Below are 27595 nucleotides of genomic sequence, written 5' to 3' on the forward strand. Positions count from 1 at the left end.
GTCTGTCCTTTTTTGAGATTTGGGACAAGTTACAATTGACTGGAAAGCTACATCCTTCTCTAAACTTAAACGAAATAAAAGACCCTATCACGTGCTGCAATTTTTGACTGTATAGTCTGATTATTTTTAATTGAGTCAAGGATTTTGCTGACAAAAGTCATCAACAATTCCGTAGTATCTTCGGTGTCACGGAATCAAGGCTGGTCCATCCATCTGACCCTCCCCAATATGGAGCCCGTTAAATTTGACCAAGACCTTGGTCTCATTTGTAAATACTTTGTTGCACCATAACATCATTTCCAGCTCATGACTGTCTTTTGTCAATCCCGGAATATTCACGATAAACTCCTGCAACCTTTTATGATCCTGGGACTTCTGAAAGACCCAAACTGAGTAATTTCCACCAGGAAATATGAAACGCATTGTACAATAAAACTGTGGGAGAATTGTTCCCATGTCAAGCCGCCAGTAGCCGGCTATAAAGTACGGCGTGTCGGCTGTCAAATTGACCTGGTTGATATGGATAGTCGGTCTGAGACCAGCTTCAAATAGAAAGAATTCACTTCAAGATTGTTAGCTTTTATGCAACGAATGATACTTGAGGATAGGTACGCTGTGTAAGGTCCGACTAGCAGCCTGCGGTCATGTTCGTCCTCATGGTATATAATCTCTGCGCCCCTGCTGACGGCTTTCCATGGATTATCTTCGTGCCACCACAGCTGTGGATATGGTACAAGATTATTTTGGAACATCGGGTACCATTTCGGTTTGTTTTTAGGGACTGGGGGAACAGGTTTAGCTGTAGCGTGGGATATCAAAGCGAATAGCGCATACGCGAGATAGAAGAGCCTCATGACGTGAAACAAAATATGATTTGGAACGTTTCCGCGTTGCCGAGCAATTGTCGAAAGGAGAAATTTTGGAAACAATCTAAAACCTACGGACCTCTATGGCAGTTGGGAGATCGCTGAAGGCTTCATGGAGATATAGGAATCTGTTAAAAGTTTAAATTACGTCTTGAACAGAAAAGGTTTAATGGACCCAAGTGAGGTCTGCTTAACGTTGTGGAGTCAAAGGTTCAAAGTTTCCTCACATAAGCCAATAATGAAAGCCTTCAAAGTCAATGGGCCTGTTACCCTGTCTTTTCACTGATCTCCTCCTTGTTGGTTGGCTGTAGTCCTTCCATAATGATTCTATTCGCTTCTTCTTCCTTGTCATATAGTGGAACCTTTTCATTGATGCCAGTGTCATATTTCATCCTGCTCTCAACAGTCTCGCTGAGCCATCTGAAAGCCTCGAACAACCCTTCGCCAGTCTTGATACTCGACCCAAACACTGCCTGCAGTATCGTTAGTGTGCAGCACTGACCCTATAAGTCACTCACATGTGGTGTATTTACTAAAGGGGAAGAGGGATGGTCGACATAAACCCCTTTTATCTGCTCTGCTGTGCGAGCATTCTGTGAACCGTCTCAGTATAGATTTCAGTTGGAAGGTCAAGCCACATACGCTATTATCTTGCTTGTTGGCTAGAATCAACACAGGAATGTCCTTGCGCAATCCGTCTTGGTGGCGTATAGCTCGAAAAAGCTCCTCTCTTGCTTCGATGAGGCGATCGTGATCCGCCGAGTCGTCGACCCATACAAGTGCATCGCAATGCTTGATGAATGATCTTTCCATCCTCCAGTATGGCTCAGGCCTGCATCCACCGAGATCAATGGTATGGAAAGTGACGTTGCCACATCTATAAACTTCAACCTGATGCGCAATAGTCCCTACGACGATTGATATATCTTTCTCACTGGTAGCCAAATGGGAGCGTAAGAGAGTGGACTTGCCAGCCTCGTCAAGCCCGCTGATGAGGATGCGGTGGTGGCCTGGAAGGGTACTGAATAAACTTGTGATTGGCATGCCTGAGGATGGTCTCATGAAACCAAATGAGGCGAGAAAATCACGAACGTAGGTAATTGGGCTTGGCATGATTGTAGCAAATAAACGGGTTGAGTTTGCCCGAATATGACTCACGATGCAAGAGGCTTATATGAGTTCTCAAATGGCTGCCTAGAGGAACTGGCCAGGGAGTGCTGATATCGAACACGTAGCTTTTAAACAGCGACCACCCAAAGTCGATAAAAGGTTAACCTCTGCGAGACGCTTCATGATCGGCCTTTGGATTTTGTCTGGAAGCGGCATTATCTCGATTCAAACAAGGAGAGTAGTCAGAAAAGACAATGACTGGCCGTGATGGGTGAATATCTAATGCCAAACCCAATAAATGTAGTCAAAATGACACAAGTTCAAAAACGAGAAATCATTTGAGTATTCGCAAAAGCTAAGGTAGGCAACAGGCTGCATAAAGTTGTGTAACATGAGTCGAAGTGAATCATTTCAGTGGGTGACTCATGAAGGCTTCATTCACATTTGGTGGCGGGGTGATTGGATATGACGAAAGCTTATGATTACTCAGCGATTTTATCCTCTGCCCCGCTCTACTAAAATACTCACCTCGACAACCAACCACGAACTTACTCCAACAATCACCACTTTCCGAGACCGAGCCACATCTCGTCATCATGTTCAAACGAAAACCCGACATCAGAAATCTGGCGCCTTTGCGCTCCTCAGATCGGCGAAAGCTCGCCGATCAAATCATCCGCGACTATCAAGTCTCTATCCCAGAGTCCAGCGACGATGCGTCATCAGGGACACAATCACAGACGATATTGCGCAACTCACTTCTACCAGAGTCAACTTCATCAGCTCGTTTCATCACACCAACGGAACAAGGAACGGTGTACATAGGCGCACATCCGGATCAAGATGAGAGAGTCCTCTGGTTTCAGACTGGAAAGAACCCCCGCTTAATACCAACCGTGTACACTTTGTGGCGTAACCCTAACCTCATCCCACTTCTGCATACGCCCGATTTTGTGGTTGAGGAGAAGTTGAAGCATGGCGCCGACTTGATGGTTCCTGGGCTGGTAAAAGCCAGAGGCACCAGCTGGGATACACGAGCGAGCACTGGCGCTGTTGTGGCTGTCGCGGGGATGCAAAATGACACAGTGCCTGTTTGGGTTGGGACATGTCAAATAGATGTGCGAAACCTGCCAGATGATGTGCGGGGGCAGAAGGGTGCGGCTATCAAGGCTCTTCACTGGGTTGGTGATGAGTGCTGGAGTTGGAAGCAACTTGGCAGTGGAGGAATTGACCCGCCTTCGAACTTGGAAGGTTGGGAAGGACTTGCAGCAGGGCTGGCTACCCAAGCTAACAAAATGTCTCTGGAAGAAGAGGCTCAATCAACAGAGTCAGCGCCAGCTGACCAAGAATCTCAAGCCAACGAGGTCCAAGAAGGTGATGAGGCAGACGAGGAGCACGAACCGACGACAAAAGAAATCGACGATGCGTTCCATCAAGCCTTCCTCTTCGCAGTCCACAAAGCCAAAGAATCTGGCAGCCCGCCACATTTTGGCCTGCCGTTCCCTCTCCAGCCCTCTTTCATCATCGCAAACATGGTCCAGCCCAACCTCCGATACCAGAACCCAAAGTACTACAACATCAAGAAGACGTCATGGAAGAACGCCAAAAAGTTCATCAAGCATCTCGACAAAGAGCAGATCGTAAAGTCTAAAGACAGAAATGGTGGAGAAACCGTCATTTTGGACATTGACTTTGATGATCGGCAGGTGTTGGGCTTCCGGCCTTATCGATTGCCGACCCTGAAGACTACCAGTGGAGATGCTTCAGCGTCAGATGCCGGGCAAGCCACAGGAACGGGCTCATCTGCGGGGCAGAAGGTCAACATCCAGATGGTCTACCGCGTATCTTCAAAACTCGTACCGACTCTTGTGCCCTCCAAGACCGATTTCTACACCGCGCAGGAGATCTCAGCAGCTATCAAGTCATACATCGACCAACATCCTGAACTAGGCGGCCAAGGGAACTCCAGCGTCAAACTCGACCCATTCCTCGCCAATGACATCCTGGGCAACAAACCATCCGACGAAGACGTCAGCTTTCTCGCCGCAGGACGCATCCCCCGAAGTACCCTCCAAAAGCGAGTGATCGAGGATACTCATCTCTGCCAACCCTTCCACATCATCTCCCAAGGCGCTCCCTCACCCGACCAAAAGCCAAAATCCGGCTCACCACCTCGGATCTTGATAACAATCGAGAAACGAACAGGTACAAAGGTCGTCACCAAGATTTCCAACCTGGAGCCCTTCTTCATCGACCCTCAGGTCCTTGCACCGGAATTACAGAAGAAGTGCGCGGGTTCTGCGAGTGTAGGCCAAGTTGCTGGTGCGAAACCTGGATTGATGGAGGTTGTTGTTCAGGGTGATCAGAGGAAGATTCTCGCCAAGGAGATTTTGGCGAGGAAGGGCATTGATGCGAAGTGGGTGGATGTTGTGGATAAGACGAAGCCCAAGAAGAAGAAGTAGACGGAGATTAAGAATACGCTTAGTAAAGCATCACCGGGTGATCGAACCAGAATCTGCAAGACCTCCAAAGGGAATTTTATAAGAGGATTGGATGGTACATGGATAGAAGTCAGGCAAACAAAGAGACTTTTAGTAATGACATTACCGCACTCTGGTGCAAAACAAAATTGATCCGGGGTCTCTCCCATATTTATAATAATCCACCCGTAGCTGAGGTCGCATTTGACATCCCGAAAGGAACGAGATTGAGGTCCTGAGGTGACAATTTATGCAGTGATACCGGCCGCTCACGACTTGCCTCGCTGAAAGAGTTTGAGAAACATTATTGGATCTCCGCTATTTTCACGTGCAGCCACTAGGCTGCTAGGTCGCACATTGAAGCAGAATAGATTTGTCAGTCTTCACCATTTCTAAGTTCCATGTTCTATGTGGTGATTATAAGCTCCCAAGTTGCATAACACCGAAAAGATTCACCCCAACATCAATATTCGGTGGTTTCTTTTCCAACTTGGTTTATACTCTTGCTTCTTTTTTTACAACAGCTGCTATGCTGTCTCGAAATCAAGGTGGGGTTAGCAGCCCGAAAGACTTAGACATCGAACATTACAGTGCATTCGAGCGTGCTCTGCGACGCACATTGGAGACTGATGTAGCAGAGCAAATATATGCAGAAGTGGTTGATGGCTTACCATTGAAAGCCTCATATTTGGATTTCCAGTTTCCGCAAGACGGGCATCCTGCACTTGAACACGAGGAACTTTCGGAGGGCGTTTAGGAAAGAGTCTGTGAATTTCGATCAAAATTTGATATCTCATCTCTCTTGTTTGAGGCTGCGGTAGGTAACGCTCGATCACCTCTGTGGATATTGCAGCTGACATGCTCCAAGTTGCTTGAAGCATTCAGGAAAACGTCACCTCAGTCTAAAGAATTTTATTTGAGGCTTCTGGAGCTCCTTGCAGTTAGCTGCCATAAGTTCGCGGTTGAGATCTTTCAGCTCGACGATGTTACCCAAAGACATAAAATCTACGATGCTTGGAGAGATTCTCCGCGAGATATGACGAAATGGGACTCATTCCGAGACCCAACGGCTTTTTCGCATGGACCTTACATTGCAGTTGATCAATATCCAAACGGGGCTGCAGATAGTGTAGGATACTGGGTTGAAGCCAGAACATTTGGTAGCGTCGTTGTGTTCGACAGAGGTGAAGATGGCACCGCGGTAAGAAATACCCTCAGTTTAAAGCAACTTGCTGTTAATGAAACATGCAGAGTCGACAAATATACTTCCATGGATGCCGCAGAAAGGGACCACGAACGATATATCCTCCAACAGACCAGCAATTCGAACAAATGATTCACTTTCTTATTGACGACAGTGACGGTCATGATACAGTCTCGGCCCATCCTTTCCCTATCCTAGCGACATCGCAGAACCGTTGGCGCTGGGATCCTTGGGAGGCAATGACGCACTACAATATCTATCGTGACAAATTTGAGCATAAAGTCAGCTCCACAAAGAGGAAGACGTGTGTTCTTGACTCTATTGACTGGCCCGAGGTCAAAGATAACTTGTTCCTTATAAATGCGATGCATGATCGCTTGGAGGGGAAGCCAGTGGATGAAGACGAGATTGCTGCAGCTAAAGAGGGGCTGACCAAGATTACTCCCTCATCGCCGCTATGGTCAAACGAAGCGCGGAGATACCAGGGAATATAGAAGATGAAGATGTTTATCAATTAAAAGCCCTTTTTCTTTATAGTAGCTATTACCAGAGGGTTGTTCATGAATTAATCTCTGTGTTGGGAGAAAATCGCGCATCGAGGTGAACAAGCAACACTGCAAAAAGTCACAACCCTTCCGCGAACATGAGATTGTTTTTAGAAACGAAGACAAAAAGCATGAGGCACACCCGACTCGAACGGATAACCTTCAGGAATCAAGTATCTTTTCAAGGGACCCCTTGAAACTAACTGGAATCTGACGCGCTACCAGTTGCGCCAGCGCCCCATTGGTTGAGCAAAATCGTCATATTCTCACTTTGTATGGGGCCTAGAGCTTGCGAGGTGAGTTTGCCTTGTTTGCCGGGAAATGCCGAGCTTCGTGGAAGAAAGGCTGGCTTCACACGCTCAACGTCTGTCAAGTTGAGAAATGTATGATACAAAATGTCATTTGACTTCGAAGTAACAAAACATTATCACTGAACTAAGGCTTGAATATCGCGCTGTACTATTATCTAACGTTATAGCCTCTGCTCAACGCTCCCGCACTCCTGCCTTCCTTCTCTCAATGCACAGTTTAGCTACAAGTATCAAGAATGAAATACAACCAAAGCTGCTGAAAAAATTACTTCTTGTTGTCACCGAAACTGTTGAACTGGAAGGGGCTTGGCTGCTTCGAAGTTGCGACTCCCGAGCCAAAGAGCCCAGAGCCGCTTCCGAAGGTCGAGGCAGGTTTTGCCGCTGATGGCGCTGGACTTGATGGTTTCTCTGGAGTAGTCAAGAACTTTTTGAAGGGATTCTCAGCCTTGGGCGTATTGGGAATCGGCGTCCAGCCATTGAATTGAGCTTTAGGAGCGTTGATCACGGTTGGTGGGCTCCCCTTCTTGCCGGTCACCGCGGGAGCCATGGTAGATGTAACTGGAACCCCGCCTAGAGACGGATTTGTCGTGGAAGGCAGCGCTTGTCAGTTAGTATCATATCGATACAGGTTCTGAGCCGTGTGACTCACGTGTTACTGCTCTTGGCTTATATCGCCGGCATTGAGCCAAACCCTCTCTCAGGATCTCGACCTCCTCTTGCAGGCTCTTTCTTCGAGACGATGTATCGTCCGATTCTCCGGCCAGCTCCTCAAGCCTTTCCTTACTCATTCGATCTACCTTTGTGGGTGTGAGGATATCTGGTATATCATACACAAGGCAACTTTCAATCGCCAAGTTAATGACATTGTCGGTGAAAGTGCGCAGAGACATCTTCAAAAGTCAGTATCCAGCCATTATGAGGCTATGGGGTTATCTTACTGTATAATATGCCAACATCATGTCTATGACTTTGTTGATTCCAAACTCACTGTCTTCGAGGCCATCTTCCTCATCTATGTCTTGAGCAATTGTTTTAGAGTCAAGTTTTTTACTCATCTCGCCTGTCTTCGCTGTGGTATTCTCGTATAAGTGCGGATACTTCTCCTGTAGAACAGCAGAGATTTGTCTCTCCAGCTTTTTGTTTGAGGTTTGCGACAGCATTCCATAGAACTCCAAGTCAAGGGGAAGTGCATAACCCTGAACATAAGGTCTCAGCAGCTCGTTGATCTTCTCCTGAAGCACCTTTTCCTTTTCATCGAAGAATGGGTCGACGCAGGTTGACAGGATTGCCTCTGTTGTTCGATTCGTCCGCGGAGATCCAACAACATACTCAAAGACCTGATCCACAAAAGCCTTTGCAACGGTTGTCACAAGCTTGACATGCGACTCAGCAATGCCTCTCCATGGTGCTGCCTGTTGTTTGAAGAGCTGCATCGCAAGATCCTTATTCGGCGTTCCTGAAAATTCCAGCCCTTGGTTGGCAGCGGCCTGTTTTTCAAGTTGCTCACCGAGCTTCACTGTAGTGATTTTCTTTGGCTGAGGAGGGTTATAAGGATAGCGTTTGAGAAACTCTTCCAGGTACCCAGGAATGTCGTCAACATCTGAATCACTGTCATCGTCCGAGATGATGACCTTTGTCGACCCTTTAGTCTGAAGGATATGGTCAAAAGCTCGGCTGAAGTTCCGCAGTTGTGCCCGTAACTTCCGGTGATCATCTTGTAAACCACCGAAGAATTCGTCATTGTATCGGCCATATATGCCATCTCTGGCAAGGCGTTGAAAGTCACTGGCAATGCCGAGGAGGAAGGATCTGAGGTCCTCTTGGGTGGATCGAGATTTTCCAAGGCGATCAAGTTCTTCTTGTCGCTCTCTGAGCGTCGTTTCGATATCTTTGATAACTCCAGGCAGACTGTTGCGAATGTGACTGTACAGCACATGACTGAGCTTCTTTCGCAAACTCGCGATGCCGCGGTTTTCGGAGGGAATGCTTGCCCAAGCACCCTTCTGGAAGAATGCATCTTCGATTTGATCTCGACCTTCCAAGCTGTCCTCATCTTCAGCCCTGTTGCGCAGGACGTGCCACCCAAGCTGTAGCTTATGCGCAGCCTCCTGATTCTTGGCCAGCTTGATGTATTCCTTTTCAGCATCAAAACCAGGACGAGTCAGATCAGGCTTGGTGATGACACCAATGGTTCGTCGTCGTTCCGGATCGATGCTCTTAGCTTTCTGGAGGGCTAAATGGTTGGCAAGGTTATTATTCGCAGTGATAACCACTAGAATAATGCTATTCTTCTGACGCATGTAGCTCTCAACAAGTTGGTCGACCGTTTCTTTACCACTGAATGACTGGTTTTCGGTGTCCACTTGAAAGAATCCTGGAAGGTCAACGAGACTCAGTGGGTACATCTTTGGCCCTTCAATTTCGAGACGGAGCACGTCCTTGGAAAACTCCATCCCAGCCTTGCTAAAGCCCATGCACTCCTTGGCTTCCGTGATGATGTCGCCCAAATCATCCTCGCGAAACCCAGTTCTCTGAAATTTCTTTGCTGGTTTCGATCTGTCTGCAAATCTGACGCTGACATCGATTCGAGTCTCATTAGCGCGCCTGAAAATCAACTCCGTTGCAAATCTTGTGCAGAGATTTCCTTGAACGGGAAAGCGAACATGGGATATAGCCTCAAGAACGGATGATTTGCCAGCTGACTGATCGCCAACAACAATGATTTGCGGAAGGTTGACGATACGACCGACGCCGCAAGCACTCAGACTATCGCTTATATCGTGTAGGGCTTTAGTCTCAGTAGTATTGAGCTGGTCGAGAATGTTGGCGTCCAGAGAAACATCCATTGTAAATGTCATAAAAGATCAATTGTTATGTACGCAGATAGTAAGAAATATTGTTCATTCAATCCATTGGAAACCTGAGACTCACCTAACCCTCCTTTATGTACTGAGCCTGCACGAAAGTCCTAGGCTTAAATTTTAAAAAGGGGGACGTTAACGCGCGCTTCAACAGCAATCTAATTTATTATCTGCAGCAATCACACCACTGGAAGGTTTCAGAGAATACAGGGGCATGTTTCTGTTGGTTCTGCCAAAGAACAGGGTTTCGTGTGACAACAGCAACCAACACGCATATGAAGATACACAAGGTACATTCGAATCGTGGCAGCCTAACAGCATCGTGCAAAAAGGGCCAAAAGGTCTGCCAGATGTATCATCCGGCGACGAGGTTAATTACGTATTTGCATTATTATATGCCTTTCATCCTGATTTCACGCAGTACCAATTGTTGAATAAATTTGTTTTAATATATCAGCCTTCGTCTGCGATGGCCACCTCCCGTTTACGCTACTGGTCTGTTGGTTGCGCATCTGCATCCTTGTGCCTTTTGATGGATCTGCAAATTTTACCTTGCTTAAAAAGGTCTAATTCCAACCAATAAATGATTATTTATGGCGACTTCCCCAGTGCTAGTGTGAGGGGGCTATGCAGCTCGCAAGCTGCCTTGGCCAGACCAGGGCCATGTCTCAGTCACCCGAAGTAGCTTCAGCAACCCTCTCTTCAGTTAGTTTCTATTGCTCTTCGCGGTCGACTTTGTTCTCCACGTCAGGCTTCCTTGACCAACCTTTTTCTAACATCAACAAATTGCATATATATCCCGGCGACCATGAGTTCCCGGATAAACCCTCTATTGGTCAATATTCACGATGGGCTTCGTAAGAAATTCAACCCTGAGACAGGGCTCCTCAAATGACCAGCAATTTGAGGTTCTTGAGATTTTGTAGATGAGCTTGCAGGTTTTCATGGTCGATGAGCCAGATGGGAAAGGTGTCTTCTGTGTAGTCCTCGTATGATGTGAACTCGGGTATCCCCTCAGCGCAACAGAGACCTAATTGCTCCAGAAACGTAAAGTCGCAGATGGCGGCTAGACGCTCCGGCATAATGTCAAAATGGTCGTTTTCGCGGCCGGAATCCTTATTTTGACCTCCCCATTGAATATATAAGGAGCGAAGGTTATTGAATTGACCCTTTCCAAGGCCAGGGATTAAGGCTCGATCGAAATAATTATCACGACCCGACATATAATAACCTTGAGTGACCCAAAGCTTTTTCAGGTTATTATTCTTGTGAATTAATTTTGTGATAAGCTGCGAATTAACATCAGAACCAACGACAAGCTCCTCAAGATCCCGGTATGGCTCTTCGGCATGAGAACGGATGTGATCCCCAAAGTCCCGAACAGCAGAATGATGCAACTGGAGAGACTTGAGTGGCGCAGAGAGGAAAGAAGCCATCCTTGCTTCATCTATTGCGTCCGGACCGGGCTTGATTCGGAGCTGTCGTAGTTTAGGGAAGGACTTCGAATCGGTTCCAAGAGAGAGAGAGGCTTCCAAGCTCTGGGATTCCATGTCTCTCAGTGCAGTGATTCAAGAGTCGGGGAGCAAAGCTGGAAAAGAGTTCTGAAGAAGTCGTTGGAGGGATTAGGTCGCCGTTGTTCCCCACCTCGAAGAATATCGTTCTCTTGGTCCCAGGAGCCTGCTAACCTAACGCTCATCAGAGAGAGAGATCGCAAAGGCCAGGACAGCGGGGTCAGAGGAGGCCCAAGAGAGAACTCCTCAGCGATGATGGCTCTGTTGATAATAAGGTTATGGGCTGTGGAGGAGGCAAAGAGCGAGAAAGTGTCTTTCTCTACTGGGAAAATGCAAGACCAAACCAAGGTCTCGAGGTTGCGCATGGCTTTAAAATTTAGGACCACAGCACGTTGGATTTGATCGAAGATCGCTGCAGCTTCTTCTTTGATTCGAGTAGCTCCTTGGTACTCATTATCACCGTATGGATCGCCTCGGAATATCCGCAAGACATCGTTGTGAATAGCGCGAGCCTGGTATGGGTCGGGTTTGAAGGTAAATTCCCGTATGCAGTCCCTGATACCGGGACCAGTGCGACCAGCAGCCATGTCTTTGACGAGTTCGAGCAGAGGCCTAATCTTGTTCCGACTGTAGTTGAATGTGAACTCGGAGAATTGGCAAGCACGGGAAAGCCCACAGCAGTCAGAATTAACGAGAGCAAGCTGTTGCAAGGCTTTTTTGTCCTCGGCGACGAAGCGGACGATCTTGGCCAGGATTTCGCTCGGCATCTGAAGCAACGGGCACTTGGACGCAAGAGGCCGACCTTGCATCACAGTATCAAGAAGCAGGGGTTCAAGGCAGGGCTTCGGCTCACCCCGATAAAAGTCATTTCAGCAGCCGTCTCGGCCCCGTACATGATGTGTTAGAGATATCATAGTCAGAACGCATTGTGGCACGTGGGTATGAAGGCGGCCTAATTTAAAACAACTATTGTTCAATTGAAGATATTTGAAGGTTAGGTATTTCGGGATGCACGACGACGGGACAAATAACTACCTTACCCCACTGGAACTGGAAAAAAGAAACCCGATTCCTGGACAAGCCACAGAGTACTCGGAAGCTAGAAACAGCTGCTCATTGGTGTATTATTGCGGTGTATAGCACGTGAAAATGAAACATGCGCGTTCAGGGATAGAGTTTAATTGTTTTTTTGCGACAATCAACACGCTGAAGCGTCAGGTTCGTGAGTTGTCCAACCCAGCATCAGATCTGTATCAATATTCCAAAAATAAATCTATATTCCTATATAACTTAAAAGTCTACTGAAATTACACGGTCTCAGAGTTCTAGCTAATTAACCATCATGGTGACAGTTAGTGCAGTAGTTCAGCGTGATCTGACAACTGTTGGATAGGTACGCTGTTCCACATTTGCTCACTCCATCGTTATCCTTCATGTGCTGGACACTGCTGAATAGTTAGCACAAACTCATCATCTATCATACGAGGGTTGACTTACGCATCCTTGATATCCTTGCCCTTCATTCCAAGACCATAGTCATCGCATTTGAACTGGGCTGTGCAACCAGCTTGACCAAAAGTCGCGAGCATGACCATACCACTCTTGATTCTAGCATATCGCGAGACGTAGTCATTGTAAACTGTCTCATCATCGAAACCATCCTTCAAGGCACGGTCACATGCATCATCGATGCTGCCGCATTGACTTGAACCCTTGTTGTTCGCATCAGTCTGCGTGGGCAAAGGCGTCTCAAGCGTAACGGCGTCTCCGATACCCTGCGTGTAAGTATACTTTCCACCAGGATAGTTTCCAACCATCACTGTGCGGTCGGGGTAAGAGACGACTGTGCCATCATCTGTCTTGACGAAAGGCTCGGGATCGGGCTTCTCGGTGACCTTAGGCTCAGGAGCATCGGTGGGAATAGAGGAAGGGAAAGTCGTGTAGTCGGCACAAGACGACGAGATCAAATCAGTGGAGATATAGTAGCCCTTGCCGCTGACTGTAGTCTCACAGGCGCAGTAAGGATCAATGCCGGGATTGGCGTGAATGATGCAAGGATACTCGCGCTCAGGGCCTTCTGTGGTCGTGGTAGTAGCGAAAGTAGTAGACTGAACAGAGGTCTCAGTAGATGTGGGTCCTATTGTTGTTGACTGCTCGGTAGATTCAGCAGTCGTGGCCTCGGCTGAGGTTGTCTCGGCGGTAGTGGTATCCAGGGTCTTTGTGGTCTCGGAAGCCCCAGTACTAGACTCTTCAGTGGTGGCAGACTCAGCGGAGGTTTCAGTCGTGCCTCCTGTAGTAGGGGTAGCATCGACATCCACAACGACTGTATCGACTCCCATGCTTAGCTGAGGAAGCTTGGTTGTCTGAGTAGTAGCCTCGGTGGTCTCAGTAGAAGTAGCAGCAGAAGTCTCAGTAGTTCCTCCAGTCGTCGGAGTCGCATCGACGTCTACGACTACCGTATCCACGCCCATCGTCAGTTGAGGAAGCTCGGTAGTCTGGGTAGATGCTTCAGTGCTGGTGGCCTCCGTCGAAGCTTCACTGGAAGTAGCTCCGGTGGTAGGAGTAGCATCAACGTTTACGACGACAGTCTCAATGCCCATCGTTAGCTGAGGTAGCTCAGTGGTGCTAGCCTCAGTAGTATATGTTGCTGAAGACTCGGCCGTAGACTTGGCTTCGGTAGTCTTTGCCTCGGTCTTGGTCTCTTCCTCAACAGTGCTCTTGTCATCGTCATCGTCATCGTCATCGTCATCATCATCAGGATCCTGAGGTGTTTGAGTTCCGACGGGAGTTGGCACACCTCCGTTGATGACGACGGCTGAAGGAGCAGGAGTGATACCAGGGAGAGGAGGGAGGACGTAGCTTCCGGGCGCGGGTCCTAATCTCATATCAGTATGGAATTTTGATGGAAGAAGTCAGTGAACTTACCAATACCCCAAAGAACGATGCCGCCAGGACCATTGTCCTTACCAGCATGCTCACAGAAAATCAAGCATGAAGGGCCAAATAGAACAGGGACAACGACGTCATTGCCATCGCTGTCCTTGGTGCTGTGCAGAGTGTTCTCAGTGACGCCAGAGATGGTCTCCTGAGGCTCAGCTGTGACAGCAGCAGGAGGGACCGTAACAGGAGCCTCGTCCTTCTTGGTGGTAGGCTCAGGGTCAGCCTCATCCTTGGTCTTGGGGTCCTCATTGTCTGCATCTTCGGACTTGGGATCAGACCCTTCGTCCTTGCTAGTAGGTTCAGCATCCTCCTGCTTGGTAGTAGTAGGTTTGGGGTCCTCAGGCTTCTCGGTAGTCGATGGCATCTCATCAACAGGCTGTTCTGAGGAGGTGGTCTCCACGACGGGTGCCTGGGTACTGGTGGTCTCCTCACCAAGGGGCTGAGAAGTGGTATCCTGAGGTGCCAGTTGCTCAGTTGTGGAATCCTGAGGAGGCTGCTGAGTGGTTATCTCAGGGAGAGGACCTTGCTGTGTAGTGGTTGTGTCAACAGCAGGGGGTTGCTCAGTAGTTGATTGAGGTGCAGGAGGCTGTTGCGTTGTAGTGTCAACTACTGGGGGTTGTTGGGTAGTGGTCTCAACACCGGGTATCTGATCAGTCGTGGCGGTATCAAGAGCAGGCGGCTGCTGAGTGGTGGTCTCTGCCACGGGAGGCGCCTGGGACGTTGTAGTGCCAATAGCTGGAGGCTGTTGGATTGTCGTCTCAGGACCAGGGGGCTGCTCCGTCCCAGTCGTTTGCTGTTCAATAGGGACTTCAACTGAAGTTGCCTGGTCGAGAGGTGCCTCGCCATTGGCAGTAGTAGTACCTTCAACCGCAACGTCGGTGCTCTTGGAATCAGGGAGCTCGGGCAAGACACCGGTGGAAGTAAATGCAGAATCAGGAACCTGAACACCTGTACCGGTCTCGGGAAGTGCAGCATCTGCAGAAGTTGTCTTATCAAGCACAGGAATCTCAGATGTAGTAGTCTCAAAGGGAAGAGGGTGAAGAGTCGTGGTGGTGGATTCACCAATGGCTCCAGGAGTCTCTGGGAGTTGAGCCTCCGCCAAAGCGGCGAGAGCCACAACAAGACCGGCCAGACGCATAACGAGTGATTGTCTAGGCCTCAAAGTAAAAAAGAATGACTAAGTTGGTGTATAACGAATGAAAGAACTCAGGGTGACTATGTCGGGCTAGGCCTACACGACAGACTGTAGAGACACAACAGATAGGTATATAACCTGGACACTAACTCAGTCTTACATCTGACCTAAAGTTCCACGACCCGTAGACCATCCGCTGGTGACAAGACGCTATGGCCAACCTAATCTTGCTAGTTCCACAGAGTGGACATGTAACTGAAACGGTTCAGAAGGATCGAATCCTCGTTACATTGAAGGTTCATCGCCCTGTTATAATATCGGCCCGTGCCGTTCCAAGCCACCTCTCGTCGGATTCCCTTTTCCGTCTCAACAATGTTTCTTGGCGCCTCGCTTACCCCTGTGGATCGCTTCCTTTTCGATGCGGAGCTGAACTGGTAAGGTTGCATCGATGACGTTGGACAGCCTTGCAAAGACCATTGAGGGACTCGCGTGATTAATGAATCTCCAGTTTCAATCTCTTTATTTTGCTCGGCATGAGTCGCCGTTGTTGGCTTCGCCCTGGCTCGGGCATTTCCATTTACGTCTGTCGCTGTCACAGTTTGCGACCCAGTAGCGAAGGTACCGTCGCCTATCATTCTTTCGGCTTCGAATCCTTTGGTACAAGACGGAGTTTTCCGATTAACAACAAATGCGTCTTGTAGTAAAGCTTGAATATTACTTCGGTCTGTCAGGACAAACCAATAGCTCAATGTGAATTTCTGGGTTCGCTCAAACTTCAACTACCAGACCATCATCTCACTTCCAAATACGCTCGCCAAAACAAAGCGTTGATCAAGAAACATGCTTAATCTTAGACGTTTTGTTACGCGTCATCCTATCAATCGCCGTTGCAGCCGTTCGATCCGCGTTCGTAGAATTGGCCTATGAAATAACAGTTAAACCGAACAAGTGGATAATGACACATAGAAAGTTGGACCCTTGGACCAACACATGCTCCATTCGTGAAAGATCTCCATAGCTAAGAGCCCTACTGGGCCAGATATGTTACAACGTTCGATCCTTTGGGGCCGTGACATTCTCAATCTCAGCCTTGTAATGGTGGCTGACTGTCACATCAAGTGAGTCCTTCACGCTTATCTATGGATCGCAATCTAACCATCCCTTTCACGGCAAGGCTCTCGACATTGCCAAACATTCGAGGCTATGCAAGAACACGAGATTATGATGAACATCCATAAGCGCCCAGTGAAACCTTGAGCCAGAAAAGAGTCGTTTTCTCAACGGATGTCCATGACATTAGAATAAGCAGATGCGACTTTGATCCAATTTTTTAGGGTTGATCAGCAGCAGACTAGACGATAATGTTGAAGTCTTAGTCAACTGCGCCAACCTTTGCAACGTTATTCAGAACCCCTTGTCTATTACTTTCGGCCGACAAGCTGTCAAGGAATGGCGGGTAAGACGGAAAGGACAGTATTTTAGGAGTTTCCATGTCTTGGCTGACGATCGTAACTTTGTCCCACCTTCCGAGTCCAATCGCGCACAGACAGATCATGCCAAGAATGAACAACAAACCCGCTTTTCTGCGATCCTTTCTATGGACCGCATGTACTGTAATTTCGTCCTGATTCAAGCCTTGACCGTTAACGCTGAGAAATCCTAGTGTCGCATTACTCTTGTCAGCTTACACCGATTTCCCAGCTCCATCCGGCATATATGTAGCACAAAGACTCTGAAGTCGTCTCTCGTCACTTAGCTCATTACCTCGAGCAATACAGTCGTTTCCAACCGCCTTTTGTTTTATACACTCGTTTCAACCGTCACTCTTTTAGACCTATCTGGCTCATCATCATGTTGGGCTTCAAGAGTTTCCAAAACGGCTGGGCCAAGTTGTTGGCTTCGCTGTTCCTTCTCCTCGCTGCTTCTCAGCTCTGCATTGCTGCACCTTACACCACTCAGTGAGTTCATCATCTCCTCTTCGGCTGATCAAGCTAATACTCCAAGGCTCGCTGTTCGAGATGATCAACACCTCTACTCTAGAGTCATCACTCCTGAGCTAGATGCCTACAAACAAAAGCTCGACGCCAGTGAAGCTGCCAACACATACGTTGGCCAAGGAGAGACCCAGTTTGTAGACTTCACTACTGGTGATGATCACGTAGTTGGAAGCTCAGGTTTCGCTGGATGCTTCGGTGTCATCCTCGCGACCAAGCAAGGTACCATTGTCGGCCATTACAACCTCGACCAGGCTGGTTTGGACACCGCCAAGAAGGAGATCCCCGATCTTTACAGCAAGCACAACGACAAGGTTGGAGGTGCTGCTGCCCATCTTTACTCTGCCGTCTACTATGAGAATGGTGAGCTTGTTGACGGAAATCTGTACAACGAGTACAAGAAGTTCCTCACGGACCTTATTGGAAGCGAGCCCAAGGATCACCACTACACTGAGGCTGCTGAGACTGTTCCCGAGGAGGATCTGTTCGAAGACAAGTGGGATAAGGACGCGGTGAGCGGTGGCTTTGTTGTTGAGAACCCGGGTGGTGGCGATGCTGATACCAGCATTTTCTTCATTACCATTGAGCGACAGCGCACCAGTGCTCAGCTGCCTGACCGCCGTTAAGTCTGGTTATAGCCTAGTATGAAGATTTTGTAACGCTTTTGGTGTGCACCTCGACTCTTGTACCCACCCACTACATCAGATAGAATCTATGTCAGCTTCGTATCTACCAATCTACCATTTTAATCTCCAACTTGCCTCCTCTCCATGTGAAATCGCTGTTCCTCCTCTAAAAGCTTCAAGTCATGCACTTGATGGCTATAGAAGAATTCTGATTCCTTCCTGGCCTCTGAAATATTGAACTTTAATCATCTGTTAAATTCAAAGCTAGCTTGTGATAAATATGCCCAAAAAGATATCATTATGCTATATGTTGGCTACCATAGCCTATTCCTTTCTTCGTTGAATACCTAGACATTCAAGAAATGGTCCATCATGACAAGCCACCAGGTATGCTTGCTCTGTTGTAGACTCATTGATATGCTTGACCTTGCACCATGAAGGCACAGCAAAGGTATCGCGTGCCTCCCACTTGAACGTCATCGTCTCTCCCGTCGGCGTCACGAGTTCAGTGCGACCTTTTCCTTCATAGCAGTGGTAAAGATATGACTGGCTTTCTTGTGAATCCACCATGGCACCAGGACTAAGTCTCTCGGCCTGAACGCCGAGGAATGTTGATAGAGGCTTTCCGTTGGAGAGCTTATAATGATAGATGGAGTAGTCGCTCTTGTCAGCATTGAGTTCTTTCTCAACAGGAGCCCATGGGAAACGGAACTCGCAAGGGTCACAATGTCTGACGGCGTTAGCAAGATCAACTTCAGATTGAACGGGAGAAAGATACTCACTCGCTGGGATATCGTGGGTCAGAGTAACCCTCAGCAAAGTGAACTGGGGCGAAGCGGAACAAAGGCAAGTTCAGCATATCCAACCAGACTACTGGCTTATCACTCTCATTGCCATGGTCATGCCAGTGCCAGATAGGTGTAATGACAACATCACCTCTGACAAGAGGCATCTTCTTGCCTTCGACTGCTGTGAAACCTTCACCATCTATGATGAAGCGAGCAGCGAAGGCAAGATGTCTATGTGCTGGGGCTGTTTCACCAGGGTTGACGATCTGAAGACCTCCATAAATAGTATCTGTTGTGTATGGTGATTCTAAAAATGTCAGTCAGAAAAGTCCAATAACAGACTGATGTACTCACGCATGCTGGGGTTCACTAGCATCAGGACTCGTCGCTCAGCTTTCTCCTCTGGTACCAACTTGGCTGCTGTCTCCAAATGAGGCAAGGCTTCTCTGTATGTCCACATATGAGGCTTCGCTGTGGGGTTTGGTGTTGGCGGCACCATCATGCTCATCTGTGACCAAAGAGGCTCCAAGTTCTTTGATGGTAGTTCACTGAGATACTGCTTCATCTCTGGCGAGTCGCCATCCGAGGGGCCCGAGGCCACTGTGCTAGTATAATTTCCCATTGTTTGTGTGACTTCTGTAAAGAGTAAAAAATGACGTTGAGATTATCTTTGCTTGGTTTTGACTCGCAAGTGTCGTTGAAGTTTTTTGGAGATAAATAGCGGATTGATATGGTCTTGGAGTGGATAACAATCGTAAGATCCCCAGACAAGAGGAAAGCTGGGGAAATAGCATCGATAGGTGACAGAATTCGTCCAACGGTAACATTGAACCGCGTCTACTCAAGCATCCACAACAGCCGAAGTCAATATCCGTCCTCCGGGTTCACTCCGGTGGAATCCGGGCTCTGTCCTTCCGACCGGACCGCGCTATGACTGGCCACAATAGTGGATATCACCACCAACGCTCTCCGACAATCATCACGCCTGTTAGAAACAACTATAACAGGTAGTATACAACCTTGGACATAATACAACAATGAGAATAGCCAATATCACATCAACATTGTATCGCAGAAACATCACATCTTCATTCTCTCGCAAAATGTCTTCAGCAACTTGGAACCGCCTCATCCGCTTTGTCGATGACAACGGAAACGAGACTTTCGGAGACCCTGTAATTGAGAGTGACAAGGACTTTTCTGAAAAGTTAGCCAGGAATGACTTATGGGCTGTTGAGTACAAGGGTCAGAGTCCTGTGGCGCAACTCACCAAGGGTGAGAAGGTGCATGTCAAGGCTGTGCGGGAGTTGCTGCGACCGGCTGATGTGCCAATCATCCGATGCATTGGACTTAACTACATCAAGCACAGTAAGTAAACAGTACCTATCTACTGGGAATATGCTGACTTCTGTGATTAGTCAAGGAAGGTGGCCGAACACCGCCGCCTTATCCCTCATTGTTCATCAAGCCCTCTACTTCCATCGCTGGCTTCAATGAGGATGTACCCATCCCCAAGATCGCCCAAGATGGCACAATAGACTACGAGGGAGAGCTAGTAAGTTCCACATGCCTTTTCACCTACAAAGAGATCTAACAAGTATTTCAGGGCATTGTGATCGGCAAGTCTGGCAAGAACATCACCAAAGAAGACGCTCTCTCCTACGTAGCAGGCTACGTCGTCTCCAACGACGTCTCCGCTCGAGCATGGCAACGAGACCCCAAGAAGGCCGGTGGCGTTCCCCAATGGTGCTTCAGCAAGGGTTTCGACAAGTTCGCTCCCATTGGACCTCTTCTCGTCTCTCCTGCTGTTGTCGGTAACGCTTCCAAGCTGCACCTGAGGACAACTGTCAACGGCGATGAGAGACAGAGCGAAGGCACGAATGATCTTCTTTTCGGTGTTGAGGATATTGTCAGCTTTATCAGCCAAGGCACAACACTTGAGGCTGGAACTGTTGTTCTCACAGGGACACCGTGTGGTGTAGCAATGGGAATGAAGGAACCTAAGTATCTTAATGACGGTGACGTCGTGGAGGTTAGCATCACTGAGTTAGGAAGTGTCAAGAACAAGATGGTGTTCGAGTAATAGGTAGATTAAAACATGGTATTTGGTAAATTAGACATAGAAGCAACCTTTTCTTTACGCTATTCGTTCAAAAGCTCCCAAACTCCCTGGATATCGTTCAACCATGACATATCATTTACATCTAGGTTGAAAGCGGCAAGTTCCTGAGGATTGAAGTCCGGTATTGGGGTTTGAAACTCTTCAGCAAGTTGCTGAACCAGATCAGGAACTTCCATGTTGGCTATCGTCTGTTGAGGTACAGCTGGATTATTCCCTTCGCCGGGTCTGTTGTTGTTCCCCGTCTCACGTCCGGGTGAGCCACGAGGTGTCGCTAGCAAGATCTTTGATGAGAGGATATGTAAAGCTGCCACGCATCTACGGGGAGATTGGCCGAACTGTTCATGAGCCTTGAGCACTGAGATAGCTTGACCCCAAGATCTTCCGATTTCCACAGCGGAGAAAACATCTGGTCGAAGTTTGGCGGCGATAAGTACTGTAGCAGCGGAGTAGATGTAGTATACTCGATACCACCATGCCGGAAGGAGGCCGACGGTGCTATCTAGTGTCTGGTGCTTTACCAGAGTGTTGATCATGTTTTGAGCTGTCGTGACGCAAAACATCGCGCCTTGCTGAACAACCCGAGCTTGCAAGTTGTCGTCCATGGGTTTCTTATCCTGGGGAGATTGGGTGAGACAGAACCTGGAGAGGACTGGTCTCAAGAGAAGGATGCGTGCATGGAGGAATCTGTTCATGAGTTAGCCATATTAATCCATAGTGGACACGGGTGAGACAAACCTCATGCGAAGGATCACGGCTTGTCGACGTGCTATCTCATCCTGATTCGATTCCAACAAATCCCATCTTAGATGATCTGGCAGCTTTGACTGCCATCTGCTGATACAGCGATCCAATTGCACCACTCTGTCGAGGTCTTCATCCTCGCCATCCAAGCCCTCAAGGTCAAAATGTGATTCCTTCTCTTTTGGCCGGTTGCCCTGCGAACCATCATAGAACGCGATCATGGTCTTATGGATGATCTCATAAAGTCGCACTGATCTCACAAAGAAGCTATAATATTCCAGGTTTTGCATTCCATTCTGAGCGTTTGAAGTTTCGGCTGGTAATGGTACATCTTTTGAAGGATGCTGAGAGATCATAGCAGGGCGACCATGGGTCACAGAAACCATGCTGGCTGAGTTAGCTGAATGGGTGTCAAGATGTAGCCAAGTTCACTCACCGATCCATTAGAACGCATCCATACCATATCCTGCGCAATAGCTCTCGCTCGGCAGGATCTGAACGATTTGCTGAGGTCTCGGGCAGGTGAAGTCCTAACCCCTGGGCCATTCTGATGGCAGAGCCAATAACCATCCATGTCTGATGCGGATTATATGTACTCTGGAGGTATTGGCTCGTTACCAGTAGACACTGCACCAACTCGAGGGATCCAGGTTCCCAGGGACTCATAGGCAACAGCTCCTGCGCCCTCTGGAAGTATGTCTCACTCGACTGCTCTCGCTGTTCTAAGGAATGAGATTCGACAAGTTGGGTGGAAAGGGCCAAGATGACGTTCAGTGTAGCGACAAAGACGCGCTCGTTCAAATCCATCGTCGTCCCAGAAAATACAGCATTGTAAGCACGAGTCCATCGGTTTCTATCCAAAAACGGATACAGCGGGTCGACATAGAACCAGTAAAGCTCTGTCAGGTGGTCTGCTTGCCTGCGAGGAGGTAGGACGTATGAGAAGTCTGGTGATGTAACTGACGCAGGGCCCATAACACCAGCTGACCGAGATGTGTTTGACGCATTTTCACTTGAGCTTGCAGGCTTCCCCAGCCTCACATCGATGGCTTTCTTGATCTGAGCTGTGAAAGAGCCCGCGCTACTCTTCCCAAAGAACTCTTCAGTGCTTGTTCCCTCATCGATGACCGCCGTCATGGAGTCAACAGCAGAAGGACTGTTTGAACAGACTGAAGCTCCGACATTGCGTTGGCCGCTGTGTGAGTCCGGCCTAGTGCCGCTGCCGGGGGTAGATGTCACTGGGGAGTGATGTTGTGGCGGTGGTGGCGGCAGCGGCAGAGGCATAGACCGTCGCGGCTGAGGCTCGTATGTGTTTACCGCTGGTAGAATTGGAATATGTGGGCTTGCCATAGAGGGAGAACTACCCTGTCTTTGCACTGGCAAAGCTGGTGCTGGAGGAGCAATAGGACGTCCATTCTGGGCTGCAGTGAAAGGCGCTGCTATTGGCGGGCGATGCTGTATGAAGGCAGTCGAACTAGCGCTAAAGTTGCACCTATCCCTCAGAGCCAGCTTCCTACTGCAAGAGCCACAAACTACAGCCTCTTAGCCTTTGTCCCCTCCTGGGGCTGAACAGTTGTCTCACCTGGTCGTACACCGTCACACTTGACCTTCTTGGCTCTGCAGTTATCGCAAGCGACATCAATCTTGAGGCGTTTGGCCCCACTCTGGCGATTAGCAGAGGCAGCGTCATCTAATCGTCGTGGAGGCTCCATGTGTAGTTCAGTTCCGTATCCGAAGGGAATGTCGTTCGTTGTTGGGTCGGGTGAGGATGGATTTTCGGAATGGACATGAATTGGTTCGGAACGGGGAACCCCAGAATTAAGAGATAAGATTATGAAGCTGGAGCCCTGGGATCACATACGGCTAAAATCCGGGGAATATTAGCGGGGACAGAATCTCTGCATTATTTATCTCACTCGGAGCTCGTCGGTAAGTGGTAGGTATACGGGCAGAGGGGATATACTGAGCTGAAGCAACACTGCCTGTTTACAAACCAAGTAACCGTTGAGAATGCTTTACTACACTCGTGACTGAATTGCAATATTGATCGTATCTCCTTTTGGCTCAATAACTCCAGCCGAGGCTTGTGGATTCAACGGACTTTGACCCTTCTATACCAATCGGTGACCCTTGTTCAAATCCACTGAGAAACAAGGTTCCCCTCTTTCTCCGCATCTTCAGTGCCTCGTCTCCCTCTACGCGTCACTTTCGCATCTCCTCCCATTGACCCGTGTCTTTGACTGGCTCCACCCAAGTTGGCCGATTTTTAACAAAGATCTCATTCGCTGGTCGGAACTTGAGGCTAAATCTCATTATGTTATGTTATGTTATGTATAGGCTAAATCTCATTTTAGCTTGGGCGAAATGAGCATAGGGTAGCTTACTTACCCTCCGTCCAGCAATGGGAGTCGGATCATGTAGAATTTACCCTTTGCTGCTGCCGGAATAGTCCAGAGCGTGCATCCACATGTACGGCAAAATGCTTTCTCTTTGGAGCTTCCGCTTGATGTGTCGGAGAGTGAGTACTTCGTAACAGTGTCTTCAACAGTAGTGGAGATATCGACATCTTGAGTCGCGAATTTTCCAATCTGTCGGGTATAGGTTAGCGCCCAACCAACATTTGCTCCAGTGGATATTTACCAGCTGATGGGTGCCACCAGCTCCTTTGCAGCAGTGTTCACAGTAACATGATAATACTGTAACTGGTTCTGAAGAGATCGTGAAATTCACGTTGCCGCAAAGGCATTGTCCCGAATAAGGTGATGGCATGTTTTGGGTTGACGTTGAGTTCCAGAGACACGCTATGTGAAGGCTACCTCAATTCAATTATTCCTCACATCCTTTCAATACTCTAACTGTATTATACCATTCTAGTGTCTAGAAATGGTGTTGACATACTCACTTACACAAGTGCTCGGAAGAGATTGCTTTCGTGACCTCTTCCGGATTCCATCCGAGACAGAAGTATTGATCTAAGCTTCGGACCCGATCCGAGGAACTGCTGACTCTCTAATCATTACGTACGTGCTAGATTCCGGCTTTTTAGTCTACCGGTGTGCTGGTTATGTTCGGCCCCGGAGCTAGTCTAGCAGTAGAAAGTTGCTTGTCCGAGTTAGTAGCGGAGAGCTCAAGGAGTAAAAGCTGTATGATGGATGGCGGGGGGACCGAGACTCTCATGGCATATTTGGCAAATTAGCCTATTAGGCCTTTTAGTGAATCTAGCCTATTGATGATAATTATTTGGATCATTTTGTAAGCGCGACTACGGTACGCGACAATTTTCACCTCTCACATTATGGAATCTGTTAGCACAAAAGGAAAGGGAGTATCATAATTATAGTAAAATTTACCACTCTAAATCTATGGATTGAAAATAGCCTTTTGCACCTTCACCAAAGTATCCCCAACAATATCCGCCGAGGAGGTTCCCAATGAGAAGCGATACTCGCCCTCATCGATCACCCACTTCTTCAGGCTAGTATCGAAATGCGCAAGGTCTCTCTGCTTCACCATAAGCTTGACAGACTTTGTCTCACCAGGCTCCAATCGGACCTTCTGGAAAGCCACAAGAGCCTTGATCGGATGATCAGGAGATTGATCAGCTGGACCCGCATAAATCTGTAACAATGCGCCGCCAGCTTGCTTTCCAGTATTAGATACCTGGGCGGAAACAGACCAGTCTTCACCCTCGTGAGACACGTTGCCTAGCTCATATGTAAAAGTCGTGTAAGAGAGGCCATGACCGAAAGGGAAGTTGACCTTCTCCCTAGGAAGTCGATCAAAGTGACGATATCCGATGAAAACACCCTCTGCATAAGTCACTTTGAGCTGTCCATCTACATATTCACCAGGGAAATTGCCATGTGCCGGGCAATCCTCAATGCTTTTGGGAAAGCTCACTGGTAGTCGACCCTCAGGGTTAACAGCTCCGGTGAGAACATCTGCAATTGAGTAACCGCATTCTTGGCCTGGGAACCAAGCTTGCACTACAGCGGGGACTTGCTCTAGCCAAGGCATAGCGATAGCAACACCAGTTGAGTTCACAACCACAGTGTTGGGGTTTACCGATGCCACTACAGACACAAGAGCATCTTGCGTGCCCTTTCGAGGAAGATTGAAACCGTCTTGGTCTCGACCTTCGGTTTCCCATTGCGGATCATGTCCGGTAAATACGATCGCGTAATCAGCAGCCTTAGCAACTTCAGCGGCTTCTCCGACAAGATCAGCATCGTGGTCGGATTCAAGTGAGAAGCCGACACGGACGCCACTGCGACCCTCAAGAATGGTCAGTCCGATCTTGGTAGGTGGATCACTGCAGATACGCAATCGATAAGTCTTGCCGCCTTCGAATTTGTGGCGGAACTCAGGCTCTGGAGCAGCAAGGAAGAGCGAGCCCATGGGGTCAGTGCAGTTGGCAGTCTGCTCGTAGATAATCTCGCCATCCACGTAAACCCTTGTAGGTCCTAAGCCAGAGCAAGCGATGTAATGATTTCCTGTCTCAGCCGGCGTAAAGTCACCGACGATCTCGAGTCTCCGCCACAGTGACTCTTGTGATCCTAGAGGCGAGTATGCAGAAGTTGGTTGTCCAATAGTAGACACTGGCTCAGCTTCACCCTCCTTGAACAGCTGACGACTAAAGCCGGGCTTTCCATCAAGGCCAACGACTTTACCGCACAGACCATCGGGATGAATGGCAGGAAGTAGACGCTCGCGATGAGCGCCTCGAGCGTATGTGAACTCGACATCATCACCCAGTGCTTCGTGAAGACCTTGCCAGGGAGTGATCTTGCGGTACGCATTGACAGCCGCGCTACCTCCTCCGTGAGCCATAGCGTCTTTGGAAAATCCGATAAGAGCGATCTTCTTCTTCTCAACCTTTTTTTTGGTCAGCGGAAGGAGGTCTCCCTGATTCTTCAGCAAGACAATGCCTCGAGCTCCGGCCTCGCGAATCATGCTGCGCAGCTCCGCCGTATTTGTATCTTGGCCAAGAGCAACTGAATGAGGATCTGCTTCACGAGCCTTGAGCTTCAACGCCCACTCAACAACGGACTTGGCCCGCTCATTGACGGTGCTCTCGCTGAGTTCTCCTCGCTGAAGCGCCTCCTTGACAGCGTCTTCCTTTCGTAGGCGCGGAGGACCAGGCATCTCCAGGTCCAAACCAGCATTGAGTGCTGCAGCGACGGAATTTGTACCGCCCCAATCACTCATGACAAGGCCTTTCCAGCCCCATTCACCACGCAAGACCTCCTGCAGAAGCCACTTATGCTCATCGCAATGAACTCCATTAACGTGGTTATAAGCTGTCATAATCGCCCAAGGATTCGCTTCTTTAACAGCAATCTCAAACGGCCTGAGATAAATCTCACGCAATGCACGTTCATCGATGGTCTCATCAACAGTCGTACGAGCTGTTTCTTGCTCATTCGCAACGAAATGCTTTATAGTAGCAGAGATACCAAGACTTTGAAGACCTTGGATCACCTTTGAGGACATTTTACCGGTAAGAAACGGATCCTCACTGTAGCTTTCAAAATTACGACCACCGAGGGGATGGCGATGCATACAGACTGTTGGACCGAGCATGCAGTTTACTCGTTTGCCTCTCGCTTCAGCACCTAGAGCCTTGCCGAATCTCTCGGCAAGGTCTAGGTCGAATGTAGCTGCGAGGTTGCATGCTGCTGGAAAACAGGCCGACTTGATGTCAAGATCTGTTGCTGCTGAACGGATTCCATTTGGTCCGTCGGCGGTCTTGGATTTGTTAGTAAATGCTTGGAGGAGCTGAGGGATGGAACGCACTTTAATTGAAGGAACTCCCTTTTCAGGATAACCGACTGTTTCTGAGAAGTTTCGACCTGCTAAGAGGGCGATCTGATAAGAGTTAGCTTAACCCCTCTTCTGGTGGTTCATGATGTAGCGTACCTTCTCCTCCAGCGTCAGTGACTGTATGATCACATCAATATCCGTGTTTGCCATTTTGCCGTTGTATGCCTTGAAACTACTGGGGTCGGGACTGATGCTGATACTCGCGAGTAATAAGCAAGCCCGGATCTCTTCCTCTCTGACTTGCGAGCGGGTCAACGTCGGGGAACTGGATCGCTAATTTTGTGGAGGTCCTTAGGGGGAATATCTTCAGCTTAGGACTGGCTCAATTGGCAATGAACCATCCACCGGACTTTAACGAGCATCGGCAAAGCGACAACGGAGACTAGAAAACTGGTCAAGGCTCGAGTCATGAGCGAGATTTAGACGAATCGGCTACAAGCACTTTCGGAAGACATGGCAGCTCACCAATGATAGCCCGGTCCGAAACTTCGGAACGGCTGGGAATAGCGTCGGATGCAGACCAAACGCGTCAAGCCAA

At 48.5% G+C, this 27595-nt stretch overlaps 9 protein-coding genes and 1 non-coding gene across 10 annotated transcripts; 4 read left to right on the top strand and 6 right to left on the bottom strand.

Moving 5' to 3' along the window:
* Nucleotides 1-186: 186 nt before the first annotated feature.
* On the bottom strand, nucleotides 187-1979 carry BKA55DRAFT_543422 (ADP-ribosylation factor family-domain-containing protein; the record flags this gene model as incomplete). Its single annotated transcript, XM_046190594.1, has 6 exons — nucleotides 187-562; nucleotides 613-799; nucleotides 942-994; nucleotides 1137-1339; nucleotides 1385-1459; nucleotides 1509-1979. The coding sequence occupies 6 exons, from the start codon at nucleotides 1977-1979 to the stop codon at nucleotides 187-189; spliced, it is 1365 nt and encodes a 454-aa protein (XP_046044908.1).
* A 539-nt stretch (nucleotides 1980-2518) lies between these two features.
* On the top strand, nucleotides 2519-4624 carry BKA55DRAFT_578547 (uncharacterized protein). The gene has a single exon (XM_046193726.1). The coding sequence runs from the start codon at nucleotides 2573-2575 to the stop codon at nucleotides 4436-4438; it is 1866 nt and encodes a 621-aa protein (XP_046044909.1). The 5' UTR covers nucleotides 2519-2572; the 3' UTR covers nucleotides 4439-4624.
* A 361-nt stretch (nucleotides 4625-4985) lies between these two features.
* Nucleotides 4986-6251, top strand: BKA55DRAFT_666570 (uncharacterized protein; the record flags this gene model as incomplete). The annotated part of the gene is made up of 3 exons (XM_046197786.1): nucleotides 4986-5207; nucleotides 5325-5657; nucleotides 5708-6251. 3 exons carry the CDS (start codon nucleotides 4986-4988, stop codon nucleotides 6152-6154), a joined length of 1002 nt encoding a protein of 333 aa, XP_046044910.1. The 3' UTR covers nucleotides 6155-6251.
* An 86-nt stretch (nucleotides 6252-6337) lies between these two features.
* Nucleotides 6338-6445, bottom strand: BKA55DRAFT_t262. Its single transcript has one exon. It is a non-coding gene; the product is annotated as a tRNA-Trp (tRNA).
* A 685-nt stretch (nucleotides 6446-7130) lies between these two features.
* Nucleotides 7131-9362, bottom strand: BKA55DRAFT_520977 (P-loop containing nucleoside triphosphate hydrolase protein; the record flags this gene model as incomplete). The annotated part of the gene is made up of 2 exons (XM_046188473.1): nucleotides 7131-7406; nucleotides 7455-9362. 2 exons carry the CDS (start codon nucleotides 9360-9362, stop codon nucleotides 7131-7133), a joined length of 2184 nt encoding a protein of 727 aa, XP_046044911.1.
* A 902-nt stretch (nucleotides 9363-10264) lies between these two features.
* BKA55DRAFT_543426 (uncharacterized protein) lies at nucleotides 10265-11783 on the bottom strand (the record flags this gene model as incomplete). Its single annotated transcript, XM_046190595.1, has 3 exons — nucleotides 10265-10929; nucleotides 11022-11670; nucleotides 11742-11783. 3 exons carry the CDS (start codon nucleotides 11781-11783, stop codon nucleotides 10265-10267), a joined length of 1356 nt encoding a protein of 451 aa, XP_046044912.1.
* Nucleotides 11784-16814: 5031 nt separating this feature from the next.
* Nucleotides 16815-17583, top strand: BKA55DRAFT_543428 (uncharacterized protein; the record flags this gene model as incomplete). The annotated part of the gene is made up of 2 exons (XM_046190596.1): nucleotides 16815-16921; nucleotides 16968-17583. 2 exons carry the CDS (start codon nucleotides 16815-16817, stop codon nucleotides 17581-17583), a joined length of 723 nt encoding a protein of 240 aa, XP_046044913.1.
* Nucleotides 17584-17868: 285 nt separating this feature from the next.
* On the bottom strand, nucleotides 17869-19174 carry BKA55DRAFT_622536 (RmlC-like cupin domain-containing protein). The gene is made up of 3 exons (XM_046196787.1): nucleotides 18726-19174; nucleotides 18366-18678; nucleotides 17869-18313 (listed from the first exon to the last, which is right to left on the bottom strand). Exons 1-3 carry the CDS (start codon nucleotides 18991-18993, stop codon nucleotides 17908-17910), a joined length of 987 nt encoding a protein of 328 aa, XP_046044914.1. The 5' UTR covers nucleotides 18994-19174; the 3' UTR covers nucleotides 17869-17907.
* Nucleotides 19175-19474: 300 nt separating this feature from the next.
* BKA55DRAFT_520893 (uncharacterized protein) lies at nucleotides 19475-20454 on the top strand (the record flags this gene model as incomplete). The annotated part of the gene is made up of 3 exons (XM_046188465.1): nucleotides 19475-19739; nucleotides 19790-19926; nucleotides 19978-20454. The coding sequence occupies 3 exons, from the start codon at nucleotides 19475-19477 to the stop codon at nucleotides 20452-20454; spliced, it is 879 nt and encodes a 292-aa protein (XP_046044915.1).
* Nucleotides 20455-20513: 59 nt separating this feature from the next.
* Nucleotides 20514-27207, bottom strand: BKA55DRAFT_597322 (uncharacterized protein; the record flags this gene model as incomplete). The annotated part of the gene is made up of 8 exons (XM_046196061.1): nucleotides 20514-21177; nucleotides 21229-21621; nucleotides 21671-22750; nucleotides 23623-23857; nucleotides 24259-24319; nucleotides 24622-26982; nucleotides 27031-27102; nucleotides 27154-27207. The coding sequence occupies 8 exons, from the start codon at nucleotides 27205-27207 to the stop codon at nucleotides 20514-20516; spliced, it is 4920 nt and encodes a 1639-aa protein (XP_046044916.1).
* Between the last annotated feature and the right edge of the window lie 388 nt (nucleotides 27208-27595).

The sequence above is a fragment of the Fusarium redolens genome (assembly GCF_020744475.1).
Source record: "Fusarium redolens strain MPI-CAGE-AT-0023 chromosome Unknown BKA55scaffold_16, whole genome shotgun sequence".
Classification (NCBI taxonomy): Eukaryota; Fungi; Ascomycota; class Sordariomycetes; order Hypocreales; family Nectriaceae; genus Fusarium; species Fusarium redolens.

Excerpts from the sequence above, each read along its gene's own strand:
- BKA55DRAFT_578547 (XM_046193726.1), top strand. The coding sequence starts at position 2,573 with ATGTTCAAACGAAAACCCGACATCAGAAATCTGGCGCCTTTGCGCTCC.
- BKA55DRAFT_622536 (XM_046196787.1), bottom strand. The coding sequence starts at position 18,993 with ATGGGAAATTATACTAGCACAGTGGCCTCGGGCCCCTCGGATGGCGAC. Across the intron at positions 18,679-18,725 it reads GCTAGTGAACCCCAGCATGC|AATCACCATACACAACAGAT; the intron begins GTGAGTACATCA and ends TGACATTTTTAG. Across the intron at positions 18,314-18,365 it reads GACCCACGATATCCCAGCGA|ACATTGTGACCCTTGCGAGT; the intron begins GTGAGTATCTTT and ends TAACGCCGTCAG.